The sequence below is a fragment of the Equus caballus genome, chromosome 14 (genome assembly GCF_041296265.1).
Source record: "Equus caballus isolate H_3958 breed thoroughbred chromosome 14, TB-T2T, whole genome shotgun sequence".
NCBI lineage: Eukaryota > Metazoa > Chordata > Mammalia > Perissodactyla > Equidae > Equus > Equus caballus.
Genome location: NC_091697.1, coordinates 94462875 through 94490144, shown reverse-complemented (window position 1 = coordinate 94490144; position 27270 = coordinate 94462875). Strand labels below are relative to the sequence as shown.

The following is a 27270-nucleotide window of genomic DNA, read 5'->3' as shown; positions in this document are numbered from 1 at the left end:
CTTTTCAACAGACCAGCGTGCTCTCCAAGTCATTATAAGCCATTCTATATTGAAACATTTTAATAGAAAAGTTTTGGTTTTGGTTATTCCATAGTGATTTGACAGCAATGATGGGAGAGGGCCTCCTATACTCTCCAGCTGGTGTACCCCGTGAGGATGCCCTGTAAAGACAGCCTAGATACTAATCCTGAACCTGTGATAAGTCATCCGAAAGACAGGTATTGACAACTGTGTTCGCACATGCTGCTCAATACCCATATTGCTCTGACACATTAAAAGCATGCTGAAGTACCAGGACTGCAAAGCATTGCCGGGACTGCGTGAGAACAATATACAAGTTACAGCTTCCATGGCTGTCGGGGAGGGAGGGGTCTCACTGTGTTAGAACCAACCTCCGTGAGAGCAGAAACTTTTGTCTTTTTCACCTCTGTATCTATAGCAATTTGAGTGTGCCCAGCACACGGATGACATTCAATAAATGTTGTTGTTGTTAACAAAAGAAGAGTGGAAACCGGGGCTGCAGCGACAGACGTTCTTATTAAAAATGGAATCACCATGGGAGCTGAAAACACACAGGGAGCAGTCGCTGGATTTGTACTCAGACTATGTGCTGCTTTCATCCCTATCCAACCACTTTTCCTCACACGACCATCTCCCATCCTCATACATTAATTTAAATTATAAAAGGAAAGCATCATGCAGACTAGAGAGTTAATGGAATTAATGTGTCTCTCTTTCGTACTTCCCCAGAACTTTGTAATTAACATTTATTTCATAATGTCGTTCTCTGCATTGTTGTTTTTATCTCATTTTATAGATTATAAGATCCTTGTAGACAGGAAGTGTCTCTTGAGAGCCTTCTATCTTTGGCAACAAGTGCAGTACCTGGCAGTAGAAACGCTGTAACAAATTGGTTAACTCTTCTGGACAGGTGTGCTGTGGGAGAACACAGCTAAGGAGAGCCTGATGACATATTCTAAGGAGGCTCAGAAAGATTCAGCAAAAGTGACTGGGGATCCAAGCTTTCCCCTTCCTCTAATGCTGAGCCTTCTCTCTCTCCCTTCAGCATCAGGAATGTTTGCTAGGTCTGTCAAAGGCCAGCAGCCTTGGTCTCCAGCCTTACTCTGATTACTTGTCTCCTTTGATGTAATATCCTCCTGGGACTTGATTCATGCAGTATTAACATTTTCATTTTCTTGGCTGATATAGTGGAAAACTTTCTGCATAACAGAGAGTGCTCAAAATGTTAAGGGTGGGATGGTCACTGGTCAGGGCTGACCCAGTTCAGCCAGTAAATGGAAGAACCCATGGGGCTCCGTCAGACCTGGTGTACGGACAGGAAACCAGCATGTGCTCCCAAGTGAACAAGAGGCCAGCAAGTTTGGCCGGAAGTCAAGATCTGGGCAAGAAGGCTCCTTCTAGGGTCAAAGGGTTGTCCTGGAAGAAGAGGTGGTTTTACTGGGTGTTAGGTTTATAGGGTATTGTCCATTGATCAGGGAACAAACCCCCACCCACACTCGTACAGGCATTAAGAAAGTCCCTCAGCCCAAATCTCCAAAACGCACAGCAGTACACTTATGATGCCCCTGCCTTTCTCTTCTGCCAATAAGTTTATATTGGTTTATACCCCTTAATCTCTCCCACCACTTTAACAACTACTCATGGGGAGGGACAGAGTCTAATCTATTTATCATACATAGTTGTTACGTCATGACCACAAACCTAATACGTGGATTGGTAATAAGTGGTGGATTTCACGGTCAACTGCCTTGGGTAGGTGTCCAGCCAAGAAAGTTCGTTAGAACTGTACTTGTTAATGTCAAGGCGCTTCAGATAAATAAAATGTGCTTCAAAATAAAAGTGCTTCAGAATCCTCAGGAAGTTGCTCAGTCTCAGCCCTCCTTTGGGGGCGGTTTGCTGTTTTTATAAGGCACAATGATGTCCTTCTTGTCACTGTCTTTATTTAAACTAGGCTGACCTGCAGTCCCATCCCAGCCACCCACTCCGCAGGGCCTCTGTGCCTGCCTCGGGCTCCACGCAGACTGAGCTCCCTGAGGGCAGGAGCCATGCCTTCTAGCTGGTAACCCCAGGACTAAGCAGAGCACCTGGCCCTTAGAATTTCATCAATGAATGTGAATTCTGAGTGCATTAATCAAAAGGCCTCTCTTTGCTTTCCTAACAATCTAATTATTTCCAGCTGGTACCAGGAAAAATAAGCAAACTACGTATCTGTAGGGCAGACATCAGAAGTGCCAGGAGCGTTTCAGAGTTAGGACCCTTCACTCAACTTTCCACAGGGACTTGTCCTCTAGTTTCCTGTCTCATTTGTTATTGGGGCCGCTGTCTCCTGGACTCACAGTGTAGTTCCTGCTACTTCAAAGTATTGATATGAAGGGTCCTTTCTCATTAGTGTAGGCAATTATGAGTTGAGTGTAATGATTAGAAATAAATAGTACACAAGCCATCTGCAAAACAGATTCTGAAACTACCTAATATACACTCCGTTATGGCAAACTGAGATCCTTCCTTCTAGATTAAATACTTACAAATAAAATGTAGTTCATGAGAAATGTTTTGGAAAGCCTAGTATTATTAATGTCAAGTGCAGATCAAGGCCTACGTACGCTGTTACCTTACTGTTTTATGTGCAGGTTTAACTTTTCTAAATTTGTTTCCCAATTAAATTAACTAATAATTAAAATAAAATTCAATTCAATTTATTTTCCTTATGTTATGAATGCCATCCATATATGAATCCATGGTCCAGAATCTTAGACCAACTTGTAGTTCACAAAATCACATTTCCCACGACTTAATGTATTACACAGGTAAGCAACACTCTCAGGTTTTGCACTCAGTCACCTTGAATTATGTATGATGCTACAAAAGCTGGAGAGAGCATTGAGAAAGGAAAAACAAAGGTACAGAGAGTCAATATTTAAGAAAAGGAATGACAAGAATGGGAGAGAGAGGATAAACAGATGATAGATAGAAAATAGATGTTGGGAGGGAGGGAGGGAGGAAGGGAGGGAGCCTGAGCAAGAGAGAGAAGTTGAGAGGGTTGTGAAAGAGAGAGGGAAAAAATAATCAAGTGAGCACATCCAGTGATCCCTCAGTATGTGAGCTGGCCTCTCCTCGTGTCCGGGCTGAGCACTTTATGATCTAACATAAAGCTTTATCACGGGCCATCAGCACTTTTGCTCAGCCTGATACCCACCCCTGGCAGCGGCTCGGCACCTGTTGTCCAACTCAGCGAGGCCCCGTGGCGGCTGCCAGCCCCACAGACTGCTCTGTCCTCTGGCCCCAGATGGCCTTCTCTGGCAAGTCTCTGTGGCCTTGGGCTCCTGGCCCCCACGGCGTTAGCTGCCTGCTTCTGTAGTCATGACGGCTTTAATAATTTCAGGCAATATCACTGGAAATGTACTGCAACCTGATTTTTAAGCTTGGTATTTCAATTTCTATAACTTATGAATTCTCAGTGATTTTGTTAGTTCAGTGGTGAACTTAGATTTTTCATTTGCACAATAATTTCTTCCATATTATCCATTAGGTAATTATAAAAACAACATTTCCTGTTCTCTGGCATGAAAAGGAAATTAAACCAGTCTTCCTGCACTCTCAAAATATTAATTTTCCCCTTAATTGAACCTGTTCCTCAGTAATAACACCTAGTATTTATCAAGCAGTTACTATGGGCCAGGGGCTGAGCCGGCGGCTTCGCATGGGTCTTTTTTGAATCTTCACAGCCACTCTTCCAGTATGACTGGCGTTCTACAGATGAAGAAAAAGAAGTGCCAAGTGGTTCGAGAACTTGCTGAAGCCCACCCAATTAGTGAGTGGCAGAACCAATTTAATGAACTCGTGGACAAGTTGCAGCGTTCACGCTTTTAGCTCTTCGGCTATTCTGCCTCTGCACGTTTGTACAATTATAAAGATCGCTTAAATTACTGCTGTTTTCTTCGAATACTTACTCTCAGCTGAAATCGGTGAAACGTTTGACAAATATTTTTTTATAAGGGATATACTGTAATAGAATTCATTTTCTGATGAATAATCTTATCTAAAATGTTTTCCCTACTGTTTTATTGTAATATCCACTGAAGAGATGGGGAGCCCCCTTCAATAATATTCAGGTTGCAGCTACCCAGTTAAAATGAAGGGTAGGTCTTTGAAAACCTAAGGCAAAGAAAAGGTTGCTTAACTTTTTTGCCTCCTGCATTTTTAAAACTAGGAAGGAGGTCCTTTGCAATAACACCGAGGCTGTACCCATCTGGGTAAAATGAAGTGTAGGGTTGTTGCCATCATTAAAATAAACCCAGCAAGAACTTTAAGTCTCTGTTACTAAGAAAAAAAGTTTGCTTTATATTTTTGAGTGCCTATATTCTTCAGATCCACAAGCTAACTGCTCAGCTCTTCACCTCAATTTGCTTGAGCAGAAAAAGGATGCCAAGGCTGATGGCTGTGAGATGACAGTTTCGTGGGCATTGAGAGGTAGGTTAGGGCAAAGAGAAAAAACGTATGCTTTTATGGAGAAACTATTGTTTCCCTCTGAGCAAAGCTATGGGATCCTGGAGAGATCTTGTATGTATTATAAAAATTCTTTTTTTAAAACACAGGGACACAGCTCTTTGATTTCTTTTGTTTTCAAAATGGTATGGATAACACTGAGTTACTTTATAGGCCAGCTGGGAGGAAAAGTAAAAGAAATGACTGTAGAAGTGCCCATTTTTTTTCAACAGTTACGAGGAAGACATAGCAAAATGTGATTCTTAAGTGAAAATTTCCCAAAGTCCCAAGGAAAAGGAGAAAACTGCAGGGAGAGCTTCAAGAACCGCAAGACTTGGGTTTTTGCATTTTGTCAGAAAATCCGCTCTGTTAGTCAAAGTTTGGGGAAGGTCTGGCACGGCCCTAACTCTGCAGAGCAGTGCCACCCACAGTCACCGACTCGGCTTCCGCAGTGGCTGAACTGGCCTGTTTTCTCTGGAGGTCTCCCCAGCCAGGCCAACACATGAGTCTCTCAGATGGGAAACTGGATTTTTTGAAAACTGAAATTAAACAAAGTTGTCTAACATTGAAAAGAAGTTTACAATTATGATACTTGGCTTTTTACACGGGTTTAAAGTCAATTTTCTGCTGCATAAATAATATTAACCACATATTAACCACCTAATAGTTTAAAAATGCCTCAGCCAGCCATCACCATCATTCTGAATAGAATCCCACTTCTTTTCAAAGACCACGGTTAAAAGATGAGGAGAAAGAGTTCCATTAAAAGAGGAAGCAAAACATGGTTCAAAGTCTGTTTCCATGAGGTAATACACGCTATTGACTAATGGTCAGAAGACTCCAATCTACACGGAGATGAAGTCTGAAGTTAAAGCAGGTGGCTGGGAGAAGTCAGCAACCTCCCCCGACCCCCACTTTATTGCATTCCTTTATTGCTGAAGCCAAAGGGCCAGGGAGAAATCAATGAAAGTTTTTTGATCTGACACAGGAACTTGTACACAGTGAGGTGGAAGTTATATATCTAAGTTCATCTGCTGGAAACTGTCAGGCTCATGTTAACTGCATGTGTATGCGTATGAATCTGTGTGTATGTATATGTGTGTGTGCACATGCAGCATGAAGCTAAAAATTTCGGAAGGATCTTCAGAATTATTTCTGGGTAGATGTATTTCTGCATAGCTATTTTTATCCTCTTTCCTCCAGAAGGAAATATTTCAATTTCACAATTTAGACCCCAGAAAAGTTAGGTTGTCTTATTGGAGTATGTCTGCAAACTGAATGGTGGTATCTAATGGAAAACAAATTTCTTCCCCTAATCATAATATTACAAATAATTTGCTATCAGAGAATTTATTACATTTTTCTCTAATATAAAAACCTCTCATACTTGTAGGAACTCAGTTGTGAAAAGCACTAAAATGTTTCCCTATTTCTTCCAATGTTGATCAGCAAGTGCTCTAATTGCAGTAGCCAGACATCAGGTGCAGAGTTCAGAACCATAAATTTTTGCACCTTGTATCAGTCAGAGAAGGGCTCTGATGGTCGTCTTTCCTCAAATCACAGTTCGTCTTGCTAAATCTTCAGACGGCAAAATAGATGTGGCTCAAAACAGTGTCAAACAAACATCAGTGGTTCAGACAAGATCTCGTTCCACCAGTAGCGATATACATTGCGGGTATGCGCCTGGAATATTTAAAACACCTGTTCACTTGGAACTAAGCCAAATGTGTAATAACCTTAGAGAGTGCTTGGCTCATTTCCAAGAGCATGTATCGTTACCGCCATCAAAATAGCGAGGGAGCTGGGTCAAAGATACACGCTACAAGCAATGTAAGATAGATATATTTTATTGCTAACAATATCATCACACTAAACACTGTTCGCTGGCTAGTATTTTTAATGAAATCAATTAGTTTTTGTGTGTCAGAAAAGAAACTGGCAATGTAGGGACACTCTTGTCTTAGCTTTGCTAATTACATTTAGGGCCTCAAAATCTCACTAAACCTCCCCCTCTTCCCTCCCTCTTCCTAACCCCGCTTTTCATCAACTAACTGGGCTCTTCCCTGGATACACAGTAGTTCAAAGGGAACACCAGGGGATAAATGATATTGTAACTTTGTCTACCAGAATTCACCGACAGAACTTGGGCAAGCCCCTTTATCCCACAGGGTTCTACCTATTTTTTTTTCAATTCTGTTTTGACTTTACTTAATAGAGTTATTTTGTGACTCCTAGTTTTTACCTTTCTCTATCTTTTCCCTAGTTTTAAAAATCTGTATAGTGAAGGTCATATCTCTCAAACATTTCGTAACTTTACTACACAAGAAATAGTTATACATGTATTACATATAACAATTTACAAAATGTGACATTTTGTCTGAATGTAACCACAAAATATACTGAAGATTTCAATGTCCAAGGTGTATGGATATGTGTGTGTATGAAAGAGTAAAAAGTTAAAAGTTGTGCCCAAAGTTACACATGCAGGAAAGGAAATAATACGTCTATGAGTCTCATGTGCCCAACATGTGCTAAAGGCTATATATGTACATTACATAAATAAATTCTTACCAAATACAAAAAGTGAGATTTATTATTCCTATTTTACTGTTTAGCAAGCTGAAATTTGATGGAAATTTAGAAAGCTGTCCAAGAACATGGAATTTATGAAAGTGGTAGGACCCAGGTTTGTCTGACTTTACAATTTGCATCTGCCCCTTTCCTCTGTCATGCTGTCTTACGATGAAAAGGCTGGCTGTTAGATTATTGACATGAAAGTGTGACGGTAGAGTTTTTATATTTGGCAGTATTGTATCCAGAATCCTGACTTGTTTATGTGTTCACTGCCAGTGCACACACTTCATTAGGAACTTCTAAATTTTTAGATTTTGATTTCTTCTCCAATTTAATCTAGAGAAGCTTACATAGTTTAAATACATCTCCTGAGGCCTCTATAATGTGCTCCTATAATGCACTATATATGACAAATAGTCCTCAGTCAGAAAAATGCATGTGCATATTATCGGTGCAAACTGAAATTAGATGCATATTTCAAAAACAAGTTGTTTTATATTACACTCATAGATGTTTATAAGATGTGGAAATGGCTTAAATATATAAGTATAATGAAAGATTTTAGGCTTTTTAGCATACACACATACACAGAGGTTACTTACACAAATTAAAATATTTTGGCACTTCCACTTTTTACAACTAAATTGCTTCTGTCTAGAGAGAGTTACATTTTTCAGTAGAATCTTCCTGAAGAATTGGTTGCCATTAAGCTATCTTACTTCTTGACACACACAGTGTCTTTCTCATACCTACTGTACTACATCTAATTCCACACCAAATGAGTGCTTGATTTACCTGCATCCTCTTCCCCATTAACTTTTCCATCTTTCTTATAGCTCCTTCGGTATGTGAACATTCTATTCATAGCAAGCTAATATTTTTCATGCCGTTGCTCATTTCTTCTTGTGGATCCTTGCATAATTGGTCTCTTGAAAGGTTTGCCCACATCCTCTTCATCAATTCATAACCATCTTTTTGAACTTGACTTGTTTGAACCAAAAAGTGACTACCTATCATGGCGACCCTTCCTGGCTCTTCAAATATTCTACTTCCTAGCAGTTATTACTTGATTACAAGGTATCACCATCATCGTCATCACCATAAGTCTCACTACGTGCCAGACTCTGTTCCAAGCATTTTATAAATGTTCAATCATTTAATTCTCATAATAACTATGTACTAGATATTATTATCAACCCCCATTTACAAATGAGGAAACTAAGACACAGAGAACCTAAGTAAGTTGCCTGGGAACATACAACTAGTAAGCAGTGGAGATGGGGTAAGAGCTCAGACAGCTCCAGAACTGATGCTCCCAACACTATGCTAAGCTGCCTCCCCCAAATAGCTCAGTGCCGTTATGTTGCTTTGTCCAGTTGATTCACAGGTGTATTTTCTACCTTGACTGCAAGTTTTGTGAAGTTAAAACGTCTTCCAAACTTACATCTCTCCTAGCATCACTATGAAGCTACGTACGTCCTAGGAATCTAATAACCGTTGCTTGAATAAAAATATCTACAGAGAAAAGTGAAGTAAATTTCTAAAATATACATACTAGAAGATCACTTTTAAAGTTGAAGGTAAAAACAGAATTCAGATCTTGCATGCTTTAATTAATAATTCAGAAAATGAATCTGTCATTGGTTATCACTAATGAAATGGCCATATTAATTTCTTTGCTATCATATTTAATAGTTTTTAACTGTCATTATAAGCATTGATGCATAGAATAAACATATCTTCTCTTGTTTAAACCAAGCTGTTTGGGTTATTTTGGCTTCTGTTTCAGATAAATAATACTGTAGACATTTCAAATCCCCAGTGACTAGGGGGAAGTCAAATCAATATTGGCTACATAATACATAAAGCATGGATGCAAATTTTATAGCAAAGAAATTAATTATTAATTTATATCTGTTTACTGTAACAAAAATTTGTTGTCAGCTTTTTCTGAAGTTTAACAATGCTTGAGTCAAGAGCAATAAAGCATATATGAAAATATCACTGTTTAATGTAAAAATGCTACTACAACAATTATATTATTTAATGTTATACTATTTACTATATGGAGTAATTTGTGCACTATTCTCTTTATATGATAGTCTAACAGTTACTATAGCTCATACCACTATATAGCTAGCAATATTAAAATACTTTAGCAATTAACAAAAGCAAATATTTTCCATATTACAAAGGTTTTGCTGAAGAGTCAGAAATGAATATAATATCAAAGGTAATTATTTCCAAAATTGAACTTATCCTACATAGTACAAATGACTCAACAATGAAAATTTTGTTCAAAAAGCGTGCATATAAAAGGCTTTGTCCCTGGTATGTCGCTCTAAGTGGCTCTCTATCTAGGTTGAAAACGGCTATGCAGGGTTGTATGTCCTATTTTTCCATGCCTGCAGTAAAGATACAATATGGGAATTCAGCTTGGTAATTACTAATACACCACACAGACACAATTACACCCTGTATGCTGCATGAAGGAATCACTTGTGGTCTGCATCCATTATAAAGAGCAGTAGGGGGCCACCACGCAAGACGGCAGAATGCTTTACAAGACGGAAGGAGACCAGAAAAGTCGATGTACACAGATACAAGGACCTTGATTCTTCCAGCAATGATTTAAGTCTCTTTCCATCAATTATCGTCCTTTGTCTCAAGAGTCTTATCACCAGCAGCATTACAGGAACTGAACACAACAATGCGCAGACCCGTATAACCCCATGAACTGTGCTGACATTTCCACACCCTGTTGCTATGTTTGACCTGGTTATTCAGATTACTTAGGCAAAACAAAACGGAAAAAAAAAGGGCATTACCATTGCAAAACTGGCCCATGTATTTTTTTTTTACGGCCTACTCAGAATTCCATTTCTCTAAACTGAAAGCCATCCGCCTCTCAAAGTGCTTTCTTTCAAAGTAGTTTCGACTCCATTAAAAAAATTAAAAATGAAAATCTGCCAGGGTGAAAATCATAATTGTAAGACAGAGATTAAATATTGGTGTATCAAGGGGATTTATACTTAACAAGAGGATTTTCTATCTAAGGGAGCTAAAACTAAAATAAGTCAGCTGCTCTCTTCAACTACGATGAGTCACAGGAATAACTTTCTGTGAATCCTTTAAAGTTCCGAGTTTTATTGCAAGTGGTGAGCAGTTTTTATCGTAACAGTTTCCTCTTAATTATTACATGATGTACATTATGCTACAATACTTTCATTTAAGATGCTCTTTTAAAATACATCTTACAATTATGAATTTTTAAGACCCTAGGAAAGTTAGTTATGGCAATTTGTCAGGTTCTGTGAAACAAAGGCTTGTCTTTCAGAAAATGTTTACAACCTATGAGGAAAAAAAATGTGTCCTGGGGCTAAAATGTTTATTGGCACCTAGAAGTCTGAAAAGAGAGTCAGGCCTGTGGTTTTTTGAGGGCACTTTATCATCGCCCGCATTCTCAAAGGTTTCTCTGAATGAATAGAACGGGATTACTCAGCCTTCTATTCCACGCCTATTCCTCTCCATTTTCCTTGGCACGATGAGAGCCAGGCTATTTTTAGTTAGGCAGTTTTCTATTTTTAGACAACTACCAGTTAGAAGACATTTGTTAGGAAAAAATTTAAACACACACACACACACACAAAGGGAGGAGGGAAAGGAGCTTCCTTCACATATTGTAAAGCAGCCTTCAACCTGTAACTCCAGGCATTTCAGCTGCTTTCAATCTTGGAAAAATAAAGAAAAATTCAGAGTTCAGGGTTTTAAAAATAAACCTACCCTCTGGCAAACAGGCCAAAATACAACAAGCTGTTACTATGTGAAACAGTGACTACAAAAACAAAGAACATTCTCCAATGATTAAACTGCAAGAAAAGTTGTTGAATGATTAGGTTATAAGAATGTTACCCAGGCATGTAACAATTTTCCACCCTCTCAGCCAGATGTATCATGTTGTAGAATTTGGGGGGGGGGGGGGGAGAAAACCTCATCTGTAGGTTAAAACAAGGATGAGGGATGCAACTTTAACATCTTTAACCTTCCCATTCTCAGAACGAGAGAATCTTTTATGGAACTTAAAGGCAATTATATTCACTGCATTTTTCTAACATTCGCATTCTATAGAATTTCTCTAAAAATTAAAAACACATATTTACAGAGAAAGCATACATTAAAAAATCCAGTGTCAATGGGAAACCAAAATAAAGGCTGCTGCATATATATGTACATACTACACATAAGTGTGTATATCTATGTGCATGCATTTATATGTCTATAGATCATTACCTTTATTAGTCTCGCTTTTACTTTAAATGGGAATAAATGGCTTGCAGACTAACCTAGATTATCAACTTCTTCTACTTATCATTCAAAGTCATGCTTTCATCTATAATCCACTGTGAGATGTTTTCAGGCGCTCACAGTTCTAATGACTTGTGCCTCAGCCATCCCATTGCACTCTGTTTACGTCTTGTGGTTCAGACCACTAGGTAGGATAGTCACAGAAGCATCATCAGTAACCAGCCCAAGGTCTGGCACATGGTCTTCATGTTCATCAACATATGCTAAACGAAAGAAAAAATCCTGTGTATGTTTTGTCCACATTGGACTACAGGCTCTGGAGGGCAGTGGATGTGTTATCATCATTGTCGCATTGCCCACACTCTCAGAACAATGCCTTGCACATAGAGAACATTCAAAAATGCTTGTGGAAAACAAAATCAATCCACTGGCCTTTGTTAGATTTTCTTAATTTATATAAAAAGCTATAGTTATTTATAGAAGAATGCTATATTTATTTATGAAATGATATATTTATTGATATAAAATGGTATATACTTATTCCCAAATTAAGAATTTGCTCCTGCTCTCTCCTTTGGTTAAACAGCTTTTATTACTGCAATTTTTTTCCTTGATGTTGAAAATAAAAACTCGTTATACAACTTCACAGTTTACGATGGGCTCTGACACCTTTTACAGCCTGCAATCATCACGACAGCCCTGTGACGGAGGCAGGGTCCGGGGACAGTACTAACTCAGAGGAGGAACCTGAAGCACAAGAAGGTTAAATAACTTGCCCCAGGTTAGGGGACTAGTGTGTGATGTTGCTCTAACTAGAACTTAATTTCACTCCAAATATGTGGGGCTCTTAAAATTCTATTTCCTATACGTAAAATTTAGAAGGTTACTTCTCATGATAATGCTTCAATAACATTCTTTAGGAAAATCACTCTGCAGCTTTCTTTTTCCCCACATGAAGTTCATTCAGAACCACCACATTGAGGGAGAGTCCCGTCCTGAAGCCTGGATGAAGACAAAATTCCTCACATACCTAAACTGGGACAATCAGGAGAAACTGTGTGCATGTGCCCTCTTTGCCTTCCTGTTGGAAAGTTCAGAATCGACCTAGCTTGTTTCTGCTTCCCTATGACTCTTCTCTCCTGCCCCTTCCTCCGTTTTCTCTTCTTCCTCAGGGTAATTCCAGCTTCAGTGCTCCCTCCATCCTCTTGTCTCTCTCCACAGAATCACATTTACTTTAGCAGATTTCTTGTTCCCGGGAGTAAACGCTAATGGAGAGACTCAGCTTTCCTGATGGGTTTCTCTGCCCTGGCACAGACCTGACACACAGTGGGCACGCCATAAACGCCTGCTGTAGGAGTGAACAATGAAATGGCCGCGTGCATCCTCTCCGGTTTACATGCCCTTTACTCTGTTGTCTCCATCAACCAGGATGCTTGTTACCTCTGTGAACAGGAGCACTGGATTCCCCAGTTTCACCCCTACATCAGCGCTGTCCAATAGGAGGTTTCTGCAGGGCTGACGTTTCTACACCTATCCTGAACAACATGGGAGCCACCAGTCACATATGGCTACTGAGCACTTGAAATATGGCTATTGAGACTAAGGAACTAAACTTTTAATTTTATTCAATTTTGATTAATTTCAATTTAAATAGCCACATGTAGCTAGTGGCTACCTCGCTGATTAGTGATCTGTATCATTTGATCTGAAATCTGGTTATATTATCCAAAGAGAATTCCCCTGAGAGATATAACTGGGTTTGTAATTGTCAGACCACAGGTGCTAAACATATCATTTATTTACAAATGTGGACAGTAACCTTGAAAGGAGTTCGGTTTCTGGAACTAAAAAGTTACCCAGTGGGATTGGTTTTGGTTTAGTAGCTGGTTTTCAGGGTAACTCTGCCCTTCATTCTTCTCTCTGAAATGGTTTTCCTGAGGCTGCAGTGGTGGCATTTGTTTAGGTCTAAGGAGTGATTTGCATGCTATTTTGAAAAATAAATTATCTAATTCAGAAATTCTGGAATAAGAGTTACTGTTATTCATTCATATATCACTTTTTTTGTAACAATGTTTTCTTAGATACGAGAAAAAACCCCAAAACCCACTGTACAGCTTACTGTTTACAGTGTTTCTTATCCTAAAACAGTAGCTCTAAATAGTTACTGAGTTTATTTACTAAAACATAAAGATAAGAGATTTAATTGATATGAAGAGGCTTTCAGAATCTAATTAACCTCCCAGCTAGTCATTAACTCTGTGACCTTTAGAAATAATTGACAGGGAATTTTTTTCCTTATTCAGAACTTCCATCAGGTGGCTGAATTTCAGGGTAACACAGAATACACTAAATGCCGTTGAGACATGACTGGATAATACGCCAGATTGCTATTAGTAAAATGAGATAGATTTCCAATACTATAGTCAATCTAGCCAATCTGTTGTATACATATGCAGCATTTGCCTCATTATAGTCCTTTTAATGATGGAGTCTTAAGTCTTTTCCCAGAATGTTCCATGAATTACTTTGACCATGAGGATAAGGAGGAAGGCACAGCTGCCACTACTCTCTGCACCATGGCACACCCCTAACCAATCACCTCACATTTGCCCACCGAGTCTGGTCTCGGACTCAGAATCTACCTTAACGAGTGCTCCAGGCAGCCACTTCCAGCTGCTGGGCACTCACAAGGGAGAGGACCAGGCCAGGAGATGCAGTGCTCACAAAAGAGTCACTCATCTCACTGAGTAATGGCAGGCCTTTTATACTGTACTTCCAAAGAAATCAAAAGCACTTGCTTTCAAGAATTAGTTTCACCAAATATCAGTTTTAAAAATCTATTTTATGGTATGATTCTAACCCACAGTAAAACCACAAAGAAGAAATGTTCAACAAATGTACTTTCAAAATGGACGCTGAAGAAAATAGATGTTTAGAAAGGGAAATCTAGATCCTTGCTACTCGGAAGTCTTGGTTCACACACTAGCAGCAACAGCATCACCTGGGAGCTCATCAGAACTACAGGGTCCTGGGCCCCGCCCCAGACCCACTGAATCAGAATCAGCACATCAGCGAGACCCCCAGAGATTCAGACCGGGCCAGAGGCATTTCGTCTGAGACCCAATGAGCCTTCTTGTCAGATCCCGGCCAAAGTACCAACAAGTTGCTTCTCTCTTCCCCAGGAATCAGCGTACATGGTCTCACAGTCTTTTAATTTCCACCAGCACTACAAGCAATATTTCAAGTGGTCTCCTGTGCCTATTTGTTTTTTTCTCACCAGCAACAAACTTTATTCATCTCCGGTTCACTTGAAAGATTCTCACTTTTAACATTACTAGAATACATCTGGCTTCAATGAAGAAAACTTGGTAAATTTAAATTTATTTATGTTGTAAATGATCATCGGTAAATTGTTTTGTATATATACGTATGTTATAAACGTGTGTGTTTATAATATATGTATATAGACACACATATATGTGTCTATATACACACACGTGTGTAAATATATACATAATATTTATTGAAAGTGTACAATGTGTCATACATTGAACCGGCTGGAGTCACAGAGATAAATAAAACATTATTATGTCCTTGGGGAAAGAGATACAGATTATAATAATAACTTAAAAAAACAATGCAGTGAGGCAATTGAAATAATAAACATTCCTTTGACTAAAAGACTCATCATCTTTTATTCTGACTCTAGGCAGGGCTCTGGAATTATTCCTAAAACTTCACTTCTGAATATTTCATGATGATACATTCAGTAACCACTCCTGAGGAGGTAGGAACGGTCTACACTTGGACATCTTATTTGATACCTGTTAAAGCTAAACAGTGTTCCTTTTACTTAGGTGCTATCAATGGCTGGAATGCAACCTTTGGTTCAAATATCTTGTCAAGCACCAAGTTCCACATACCATGAAATCTGCAAATATCATGGAAAATTGATGATTATGGATTATGGTACAGGCTAAATATTCTTTCACTTTCAGATATTGGGGGAAAAAACAAACAGGCTCTAGTTCAAGAAGGTTCATGTAAAACAATAACGATGATAAAATGGTGACGATTCATAATGATAAAGAAGTTACAGTACTGACAAAAAGGCTGCATTTTGAAACCTATCGTCTTTTCTGCTCCTACTACTATTAAATAATTTTCTATTGACTCTGTGTTAATACTAATGCCTATAAGCCATTAGAGCTGCGCTATAACAGAGATGAGAGGAAATTCAGTTTTACTGCCTCGTGCATGTAACTTACGTAATCTAACATGCACTTTATTTGTTCAATAATGATTATTTTCTTAATAAAGGAGATGTGAAACAGCTTTTCATGTTTACAAAACATATGCAAATTAAGCAAGAGCATTATTTTAAAAAAGGAATAGGTCTTCAAATTTGATTTATAAAAATCCATTGTGGTAGTTATGAGAAATATGAATACACTTTTAGACCCATTTCCTTCTTTAGACTTTGGGGAACAAATATAAATATGATTTACAGGGAGTAGTAAAAGTCTTTTAAAGACATATTAAACAAAAACGAACATTATAATTTATTAAAAACATGGAAAAATCTTTGTTTTTTCCAAAATCACTTTTTCCCCCTCTTCCTTGAAAGCCTCACCATTGGAGGTTTAAATCTTTATGGAATATACTAACCCTTTCTTCCTTTTTCAATACTATCTATTGAAAAGCAATCATATTCTTGGTTTAACAGAGGACAGAGCAGAGTTACTGAGCTACTTGTAATAAGAACTAGTTCAATTATATTTTATAGTAATCTAAGAAGGATTCTTCTTCTTTCTCTCTTTTTTTTTGGTGGGGAAGATTGGCCCTGAGCTAACATCTGTTGCCAGTCTTCCTCTTTTTGCTTGAGGAAGATTGTCCATGAGCTAATATCTGTGCCAATCTTCCTCTATTTTGTATGTGGGATGCCACCACAGCATGGCTTGATGAGTGGTGTAGGTCCACATCTGGGATCCTAACCTGCAAACCCCAGTGCACCGAAGTGGAGCACACAAACAGAACCACTACACTACCAGGTTGGCTTCAAGAAGGATTTTTTAAAAAATATTTATTTTATTTTATTTTATTTTATTTTTTGAGGAAGATTAGCCCTGAGCTAACATCTGTGGCCAATCCTCTTCTTTTTGCTGAGGAAGACTGGCCCTGAGCTAACATCCGTGCCCATCTTCCTCTGCTTTATACGTGGGACGCCTGCCACAGCATGGCTTGACAAGTGGTGCCATGTCTGCACTCGGGATCCGAACCGGCGAACCCCGGGCCACCAAAGCGGAACGTGCGAACTTAACTGCTGTGCCACTGGGCTGGCCCAAGAAGGATTTTTAATGTGCCTGAGAAATATTATTTCTCTAAGTTCCTTCATAAAGAAAAAGACTGCTTTTTTGAGGACATTAATATACTAATTATAAAGTTAAACACTGGCCCATGTTGTTTCAAGTAAATTTAAAATAGTAACAAGAGAGACCTACCATCTTTCCGTTCACAAGCTTTAAATTAAAAAAAACAGCACACATCACCTACCTCGTGTGGTTAGTCCTCCCTGTCAGCCTGAACGACTTGCAAGTGCTTTCTGACCAGGTCGTAAGTTTATTGATTTACTCTGTGGTTATTGGTTTAGGGGCAAAATGTGCTTTTAGTTTAATGGTGAGTGTTTACTTCCAGAGCGGTGTCTCTCAGAAGAAACATTTATGCTCAGGATTTTAAAATCTGAAGGCTACACAGTTCTTCAGTTCCAAACTGCACTCCTCAAATTTTCTAGTGAAGAATTCATCTCGGTGTTAAGTTGAGAGCAGCATTAGTTTAAACACCTCCCTTTTCACATTTCAGTCTAGATCAGCACTGTCCCCTAGAACTTTCTGTGATGATCAACGCATTCTGCATCTTCTTTGTCCCATCATGTAGCCACAAGCCACGCGACGTGGCTCCTGCAACTGAGGAAATGCACTGGACATTTTATCTAATTTTAACTCATTTAAATGTGAATAGCCAGGTTTGGCTACTGCTTACTGTACTGGACAGCACAGAGCTGGATTACTTTAGTTTTTTGACAGTGCTTTGATGAAATTTACCAAATTTTAATGAAATGTTTCATTGGAGTAATAAAAACATTTTTCATACTTTGAGTAACTTTATGCTATGTGATGATCACTTGGATATAGGCTGTTATAACTCTCTCCCCCTGTTTATTTATTCTGCAAATATATTTTGAGGCCCTAATACTCTCTAGGCCACACATTAAGCCCTGGAGAGATGATGGTAAACAAAGTGTGCACACTCGCTGCCCTCTGGGAGTTTGAAGGCTGGGGTGGAACAGGCAATTGGACAGCAGCTTCTACAGTACTTTGATGGGGGAAACAGAACATGTTATGACCGTAACATAAGAAAAGCACCTAACACAAGTTTCGGGGCAGTTCAAGAATGGCTTTCCGAAAGTATAAATTGGAACCTGATTTGAATGAAGAATAAGTAAAAGTCAAGCAAAGACCTAGTAAGGAATGTTGAAGACAAAACAAACAGGGTTCGGAGACACTGAGCGATATAAATGTGTCTAGGTGGCTTGAGTAGAGGACAGGAGTGGTGGGGGGGAGGTTGAGTGGAGGGGAACAGCAAAAGGTGAGGCTGGAGAGAAAGAGAAACACAAGGGCCAGATCATGCATGGCCTTGTGAGCAATCTGAAGAACCAACAGTCCTTGAGGGGCCGTGTTTATGTTCCTATCTCCAGGCATTCCATGGCCTGGAGCACATGGTAGGAATTCAGCCAGTCCTGGGTCAGTGAATGCATGAAAGAATGGAAATTCAACAAATGACCAAACAAATATGTGAAGCTACTTGTCCTTTTAGGAAAAGTATCCGTGCGTAATATACATCTATAGAGCATGCATAAAAATAATTTTATATATTTTTATAAATATAACATTGGAACCTATTTAACTGGTTTGGATAGAATGAAAGCTCAAGTAAAACAGACACATTTTCATATCTTAAATCTATTCCCAAATTTTGTGATACTGTGTATATAAGGAAGTCTGATACCACTATTTGCTGCATTTGCTTTTCAACAAAAATTGAACTTGTCAATTTTCACCAAAAGATGTAAAGGTAGTTAGCGTATTGATAACCTCCAGCAGCACTGTGAAGAAATAAAGTTTATCAGCATTTTAATGCCTTTCCAGTCCCAATTCAGGGCTTGTTATTACTGTGCAAGGAAGCATTTTGCTGGAACAACTGTTTTTAGAATTCTTTAAATCCAAATGGGATTCAGGTGACAGAAAATAAAATTTCATGTAAATATCACCTCTCACTCCCCACTTCCTCTCTCTTTCCTCTCCCTCTCTCCCTTTCTCTGTCTCTCTCTCTATCTCTCTCACACACACACACACACACTCACTCTTCTTGCTCATTCTTGCATCTGAAAAAAAAAGCCAGTAATCCTCCTCTGAGATAGTTGTGAGTCAAAGGTTTCTTCTGCAGGAGTTACAGCCATCTTTGACTTCCAAGGCAGCAGCAGAGGGTCTTGGGTTTTACTCCCCCCCACACTTAGTCACTCGACACCTGGCCCAGACTGGATGAGCAGCTCAATAGAATCACTGAGTCACTGAGCAGTGAGAGGTTCCCTCCTGGCAGGATGCTAAGTGACACTCCCATATGGGTGTTGTGGTTAGAAAACATGTACTGGTTGGGGAGGTAACCTGTCTGGACTTCTGTCACTCCAGGGATCACCTGGAATGATCTGGTGATCAATGACCTGTCTGAATGAAAGTTTCGTTAAACTGTTTCGCTTCTGCCTTCCTTTCACTGGCTTGTACTACATTAATGAGGTTATTGTTCCTTTGCCCTCCCATTGCTCCCAAGCTGATTTTTATATATGTTTTACAATCTTAATAAGAATACCTGCCTTCTGCTCTTTCAGAACCCCTTGCACAGTGCAGAGCATCAGCCAGTGCTTGCTCAATCATTGCTAAGTGAAGGAATGGCCTGGAAGCATGGCCTGTGGGACCTGCGTTCTGCAGGTCATCCTGAAGTGCTCAACACCACATCTTATTCCAGGATGGAGCTGAGCATCGACAGTGAGGGTAGGAAGGCAGCTAAGAGAACCAGGAGTGGACCTAGACAGTTGGAATGGATGAAGGGGGTTGTTCCTTAATACCATCAGAATCCCTATTGATTTTCAACAGCCTCGCAAGCTAGCATTTTGGATAAATATCAAGCATACTAGTCACAGAGTTAAATAAAATGGACTTTCTTCAAAGGAAATGCCTTTAATACAATAACTGTTTTTGTTTTTTTAAAAATATCAATGGATTAAAAATTTAACACATTTACTAAATCTGGCATATTTATATATTGTATCTAAACAGATATTCAAGCTGCATTACAATATAATAATAAAAAAACCTCTCTCCGTCTGTCTGTTAAGTCTTTGTAAGTCTTTGTGCCAATTGTAACAGTAGTGCTAATTATCAAGCAAAGACATGATAATTACGCGGCGCTTTTTTGCTAAAAGAAGGAATCTTTTTCAACACCCACGCGCTACACAATTTCCTATGACCCTGTAATACTACTCTTGTATGACCCAGAAATTTGTATTTCAGTCTAAATGCTCGGAATCATATTATGTCTCTCCCCACCCATTTTTTTTTTCTTGTGAGTAAACCATTTGCAGAGGGTTAAGGGAGAGGGGTAATGGTCCAAATGGGAAATATAAAACTAATGACCCTTCATGAAACATATTATGCTCCTCATTAAACTTGCTCAGTTAAATGTATTCCATTAAATTAAAATAAATAGGATCTAAAATTTTACCCAAGAGTAGTAAACTACCTTAACTCTCAACTTTGTGCCATATCCGGATATTCTGAGAAGGGATTCCTCAAGTCTCTGATCTAGCACGGGTTCTTAGCCTTTAACACACTTTATGTCTTAGTGCTACAGAGGTTTTCAAACTTAGTGGGTATAGGAATTATTGGGACGGTTGTTATAAATGCCGCATCCCAGTCAGATGCCCTCTTCTCCACCAAGAATCTCAAGCATACTGACAGCGATGAACGGCACTTTGAAGAAGACTCCATGTGGGGGTGCTATAAATTTTATCAAGCTTAGGGATCCCATTTTACTTCTTTCTCCATCATGTCTGTTATTACTAAAGTGTGGAAAAGCCAAGTAGGTGAAGAACGTGTGATTTAGGTAATTGAGCAGGGCAGACCCACAATGTGGTAGACTTACAATATGTTATTTTCATCCAAAGAATCAAGCCACGGAATCTTTAGATTCGGCCTAGGAACCTCTGAATGCTTTTTTGAGAGTCAGAGCTTTAATCTCTTGACATTAAATGCAAGATAATGGAGCTGCTGCTTCACTCTCTTTTGAAAGGATTGCTTTTTAAAGAATTATGTTGTGAAGGACTTTCAAATTTAACGCCTTTATTTTTGAGATGGGAAAACTTCAGCCAGAGAAGTAGCTAACTTGTCACATAGTAAGATCGTACAAGACAAGGGTCCAAATCAAGCCCTCTGACTTTCAACCCAGTGCTCGTCTCATGGCCTGTACTGAAGTCTCGCTCCGATACCCACTGGTCCAAGAATATGAAAGTCTTTACAGGACGTGAAGTTTTAAGTTGCCTTTAAGTTGCATAGGATATCCCTGAGCAAAGCCCTCAGTAGATGAATTTTCTAGATTTTAAACCTCCTTTCAGAAAGCAGATTTTAAAAGCCAACAAATTTTCAATTAGTTTAATACGGTTCTACTGCATTTCACGTTGTGTTAAGGACTGGAGCAGTTCAAGCCTAATGACAAATTCCAACTCAAATCCTTTTGTTAGCCTGAAATGTTTGTTGTAATGCTTTCGGTAATGAGATAGCGTTTTGAGTAAAGAGCTGCTTTGTGTTTGGAACTTATGTTAAATGTGTATGAGTGTGCACAAACACACACACAGACACATACACACACACATGGAAGCACCTATGAGATTTGACAACCAACTAGTTCTGTCCATATACATGTTTCTATACGTATTTTCACATTCGTATGTGTCCATGACTAAAGTACTATCCTAAATACATAGTAGTAAGTTTTATAAATGATTTTAAATTTTAAGATCAAGGCAAGCACATAATTAAAATCATCAGTCAATGAAACACTGAAATGATGCACAATAATGCAAATCTGAAAGTATTTTAAACATACCACGTTAGGTCTACTTATCATTCATTTTGTTTCTCTGCCTTGTTAGGCAAAAAAAAAAAAAAGGTTTCTCAGATCAATACTTTTGAAAAACTTTCAAATAAAAGCAAAGAAATGAGAAGTAGTCTTAGACAATTATAACAGGTAAAAGGAAGATCGACATGAGAGGCAGATTAATTTAATCAGGTTTACCACTAGATTTTTTTCATAATATGGATCAGTCTAAGAAATGGCAAGAACCACTTGTACTCTGACAAACGGACTCTGAATACATACTTTTCAAATATTTATTAACTTTCTCTTAATTCTGGGGAAGCAGTCACAATCTAGGAAACCATGAGTCGATAGACAGGTGTGGAAAATCACAGATGGGGACAGTCCTCATTATATCTCTTCCTTTTTGGTTTAGTATTCATTCATTATGAAGGATACTATAAGGCAATAGCATTAAAATGGGATACATGTGGGAAGAATTTAAATTGTATGGTAATGTTACTTACTCTAATGAATCTAAAACGTTTTTGAGTTTTAACATGATGCTTATTTATTTTTTGCATAATAAAACCATGTTTTGAATCTGACTTTGATAGAACACCAAGTTAACGTTTAGAAAATCATTTTCATCAGATTTCTGATTTCATGTATATTAACAGTTTTTGCTGCTATATTAAATGATATAATTTGGAGGAAAAACATTTCTAGGAGAATAATTGTCTTTACCCGTTCAGTAAGAATGCATTAGGAAGAATGAGTTAGAAAGAAGACACATAAAGTGAAGAACTGAAATGTAAGGTTGGGGTGAGCTCATTTTTAAATACAATCATGTGCTGGATAATGATGTTTCAGTCAATGATGGACCACATACATGATGGTGGTCCTGTGGGATTGGTACCATATAGCCTAGTGTGGAAGGCTATACCATCTAGGTTTGTGTAAGCACTGTAGGGGAGGAGGAAATTCTCCTCTAGGTTCTTCTGGCTTATCTAAGAATTAAATTGATACGAGACAGATTAACAGGAGAAAAACAAACAAAAGTTTAATAACATGTACACACTGGAGAAACCCAGGAAAAGTGAGTAACTCATCAAAATGGCTGAAGCCCTCACCTTAGATACCACCCTCAGCTAAAGACAAAAGAGATGATGGGGGTGGCCAGAGTCAGAGACTTCAAAGGAAGGAAGGCAGTTCAAAGGTAGGTGAAAAGGAGAAAACGTTTGAAAAACAAGTGTTTGGCCACACAGAAACAGAATAACACGGAGGAGAGCCCAACAAAGAGGTTCCTCCTTGTCTCCCACCAAGTTCATGTTATGCTAAGGTAATAGCTTGCTTCTTGAGACAGGTTTTTTAACCCGAATTCTTTTAGGTAGTTAAGAGGGAAAGTAACAAGAAAAACCTTAACTGTTTTGTTTCTTACAAATAATCAGCCTAAAATAATCCTCATGTTAAAGAGACACATTTTGGGATGGCAAATTTTGTTCCCCTTCAATTCACTCTATGATGTTCGCACAACGATGAAATTGCCTAACCACACATTTCTCAGAAGGTATCCGTGTCGTTAAGAGGTGCTTGACTGTATATATCTTTTTCTTTGACTATGCTCGGAAACTAGGTCTATACTTACAAGAAAACATCAGAAGTCACCTAAAACATGTGTGAGCCATCCCCTGGTCACAGTTCCCAGTTGTGATGTCTTGACGTGGCAGTGGACAATGACAACTCATGAAGGATGAGGCCAATGATTTGACCCTGGTGCCTGATTTCTAGTGAGGATGAGATTTACAGAGTCCCTATCATCACAGCACTCTAACTTGCATTTTGAGGGGGAGAGGGTGGAGTAATAGCTGGGGTGATAACCCTCGATGCACTTATGGGAATACGAACATCTTACGAAAAGGAAGGTTGTGTTGTGCTCGTGTGTGAGGTGTGTGCGTGTGTGTGTGTGCGTGTGTGTGTGTGTGGAAGTCAAATGTCCAAACACCCTGGGGCTCTGCTGTTTGAGGCTCACCAACCACGCATGCGCTCTCACCTCCACGATGTCTGAGTTCGTCCGGCTCTCGTGCGGCTCGTTGTACTCCGTGTACTTGAGCAGCACCTTGTCCATGTCAGTGCTGGCGTACTGGAACAGCTTGTTGGTGCTGTTGAAGATGATTAGTGCGATCTCACAGTCACACAGCACGCTCAGCTCATAAGCCTTCTTCATCAACCCAAATTTCCTCTTCGTAAATGTCACCTGGAAAAAAGACAGCAGGCAGGTTTTTTAAAGAGAAAAAAAATTCATGCATTTCTTTTTTTTAACAGTCCTCTTTTTCCTTTGTAAAACAAAGTGTGTGGTTGTCAGAGCCCTTGGGCACTAACACATTTGGAAAGAAAGCAAATAAATCTAAAACTAATTTCTGCTTAGAATTTGAAAATGTGTGATTTCTAGCTTGTTGTTCAATGTGAAACTGTAAATGCCAGATTTAACACAGGGCATTTTAATGAAGGTGACCGGAGATCTGTTCATGTTTCCGTGAGCAATTTAAGATTTAAGAAAACTTAATTTCAACATGGTTAACATCTTTCTCAATTATAAGTTTGGAGCTTATTTTTTGACCACTCGAAAACTGGACATGACATTATGAACGTAGCATTTTAGATCTGTGTTCAAAAATTCTTAAAATTGTTTAGTCTCATGCCATTTAATTGAAAACACTTGACGGGATATGACTGTGCTTTCAGACCGTGTTGTCTTCTGTTTTCTAGAAATCCAGCAGGGAATTGGGAAGTACTTTAGCCATAATACCGTTAGGGTTTTGGTTTCATTCTTCTGTGTAAACTTCTTCCTCTTCCAGGCCAGAAACTGTTGTTAGCTTTGCCTTTTTCTTCTTTTAATCTAATCTATTACCAAGTCCCATAATTCCTTCCCTCAAAATGTTTCTCAGGTTCACACTTTCTTGTCTGTTTCCCGGGCAGCGCTATCACTCCTGTCCTTATCAGCTTCCTGCCCTAGATCATCTGGCTGTCTGGAGTCATTCCCTCTTCAATTCGTCCGAATCTTCAGAACCTCACTCTCGCACTGCCTTTCTGCTACACACCGTCCAGGACAGCTCTCTTTCTCTGGTTTTGAATTCTTCCTACCTGCCACTGCTACCAAATGCAAATATATATTTCATGATTCCCAGTTTCAGTCCTCTCTTGATTAAACTCCTGTCGGCCTAGCCCAAACCATGAACATTCTTAATTATATACCCTTATTTGGTCCTGTTATCCCAGCAGGTCTTCTGTAGAGTATCATTTCCGTAAAATAGTCCTTAAGGGAAAAAGTTCAAGGGCTCAATACATTTGGGAAATGAGGCACATTGGTATATTAAAGGCTGAGAAACCTTTTAAACTTTGTTTAACCCACTTCCCAAACCTATTGCTGACAGAACGTTTGCTTCTTTGTTTATTTATTTATTTTGAGGAGCACTAGCATTCTTTAGAACTAGATTTTTGAAGGCATTGACTCTGGGAAATGCTGACTAACTTGATTTAGTTATTATTTTCAAAGGGGACTATTTACATTTTTCTTCCCTCACCTTCAAATCCCACCCATCTTGCAGAAGGCAGCTCAGTTTTATCTACTACCTATTGGTGTGTAATTCCTAAATCTAGCTTCCCACTCCTATCTTCCTCTTCGTCTCCAGACACCCAATGGATGCCTTCCAGTCCTCTGTCTATCTGACAGTCCTAGGCATCGCAGACCCCCAAAGCTCAAACTCATCTTCGTCCTCGAACCTGCTCCCCATCCTGGATTCCCCATCTCATCATAAACTCAGTCGCCCAAACTAGATGCCTCAGAGTGAACTCTGAATGCCCCTGTCCTATACATCTAAATAAATGTGTTGACAGGGACTGCGGACTGGAAGACAGAAAACTTGGCCTCTCAGTATCCTCGCTCCTCCACACTTCTGTTAATACTGACTGCTTTACCTATTACTCTTTATTTTTCCTTAACAGCACTTATCGCATTTTATAATTTGTATGTTTTTGTGTGGTCATTTGTTTAACGTCTGTCTCTTCCACTACCGTGCACATCGCACAAGGGCGTGTGCCATTGCTCTTTTGCTCGCTGCTGTAGCCCTAGTGCCTAGAACAGCAGACACATATGGGCTCACGGGAAAGATTTCCAGTAGAAAAAGCTAAATAGGGCAAACCATTACGCGAAGTTTTAAAAGGTATCAAATTGATGTATGTTAAATAAAATTATGTGAGAGCTCCTCCCATGATTTTTTTAGCAATTCATAAATAGAATTTTTAAGAGATAACTTTCCACTTAATAATAATTATATAGTTTGGTCACATTTGCAGTGAAGGCAGCATGGTAGAAAGGGAAGAATATGGCGCTGGGATTCAGAGGACCCTGGGTTTGAATGCCGAATCTGCTATTCACCAGGCATGAGAAATTCACTTATGTTCTTCAGGTGTTATTTTTCTCCGAGTTTGATGTTGCATCTATAAAATGGAGAAATCACCTAGTCTTAGGGTTGCCATGAGGATTATATAAAGTAATGTATTACAGTATCAAGCATTATGCTGATAGTAAAAGCTTCATAAATCAATAAATCCCAATTCCTATCCCTTTCTGAGTTGATTTACAGGAAAAGAAGAGCTAACAAGATATGTCTGTCTTGGTGGCTTGAAGAGTCTACTGGTTAAGGCTATTTGAGGATCTTACTGATAGAAAGAAAAAGCTAAACTATGGAATCTCCACTGATCACTCTTTGGAAAATATAGCATTTAGGTATTTACTAGTCCACATCAGCTAGTCAATATCTACTCAGCTATGTTATTTACATTTCAACTTGGACAATTTTTCTTTATAATAATTGCCAACGTCTCACTATCTGTTTCACGTTTATTGATTGTCTCACTAAGGTGTTTCTAATAAAATATAGCTAGTGTTTTATTTTCATATCTGATTATCATACTAGTTTAGAATATTTTTTATTCTGGTTCATTCAGATGAGTCATGAAGGGTACTAAGGATGAGCTAAAGAAAGACTATCCTTTTGGAATGGATAAAGAAGCATGATCATTAATTACATAGATTTATACAAAATCTCATTTAATATTTCTTTTAGATGCAATTTCAAATATACCTGCACATTGGTATTTTATTTAGTGAAACAGACTACCGAATATGTTCAATACAGAAGGCACTGACCCAAAATACTTTCATACATCTAAAACCACTTTTAATCAGACTTTCATGACCACAAACTGTAGGTGGAATGTCTCAATACAGTATGGTTTCTGTTGTACTCAAACCTCAGAATTTAGCACGTTACAACACTCACCATCAAAGAACATATTAGCACAGAAATATCATTAAAACCACTATTTGTGTTTACTTTTAGCTACTCCTCAACTTTTGTGTCACCGAATAGGCTGCTGGATAATGCATACTTATTTAATAATACCTGTCAAAAAAGTCAGTGCATATAGCTTCTTTTCATTAAAACAGCAAACTGAAATGGTGATGACTATATTAAAGCATTTAAGAAAATATCTTCAAAATCTACTCTTAATTGCTCTAAATTTAATTCTGTATTATGTTCATATTCTTCATCGCATATTCAAAATGTATTTTATAGTGCTTTTTCTCATTGTTCATAGTTAGATAAAATTGTTTTTAAGCATTAAGCTTTCTAA

General features: G+C 38.7%; 1 protein-coding gene across 50 annotated transcripts in view; it reads right to left on the bottom strand.

Moving 5' to 3' along the window:
* Window positions 1–27270, bottom strand: part of MEF2C (myocyte enhancer factor 2C) — a 166214-nt gene that overhangs the window by 52158 nt on the left and 86786 nt on the right. For all 50 annotated transcript variants that reach the window (XM_070233331.1, XM_070233346.1, XM_070233329.1 and 47 more), the window contains one exon: window positions 23624–23827. In XM_070233331.1, the coding sequence (XP_070089432.1) occupies window positions 23624–23827 (204 nt within the window). The remainder of the gene's footprint in view (window positions 1–23623; window positions 23828–27270) is intronic.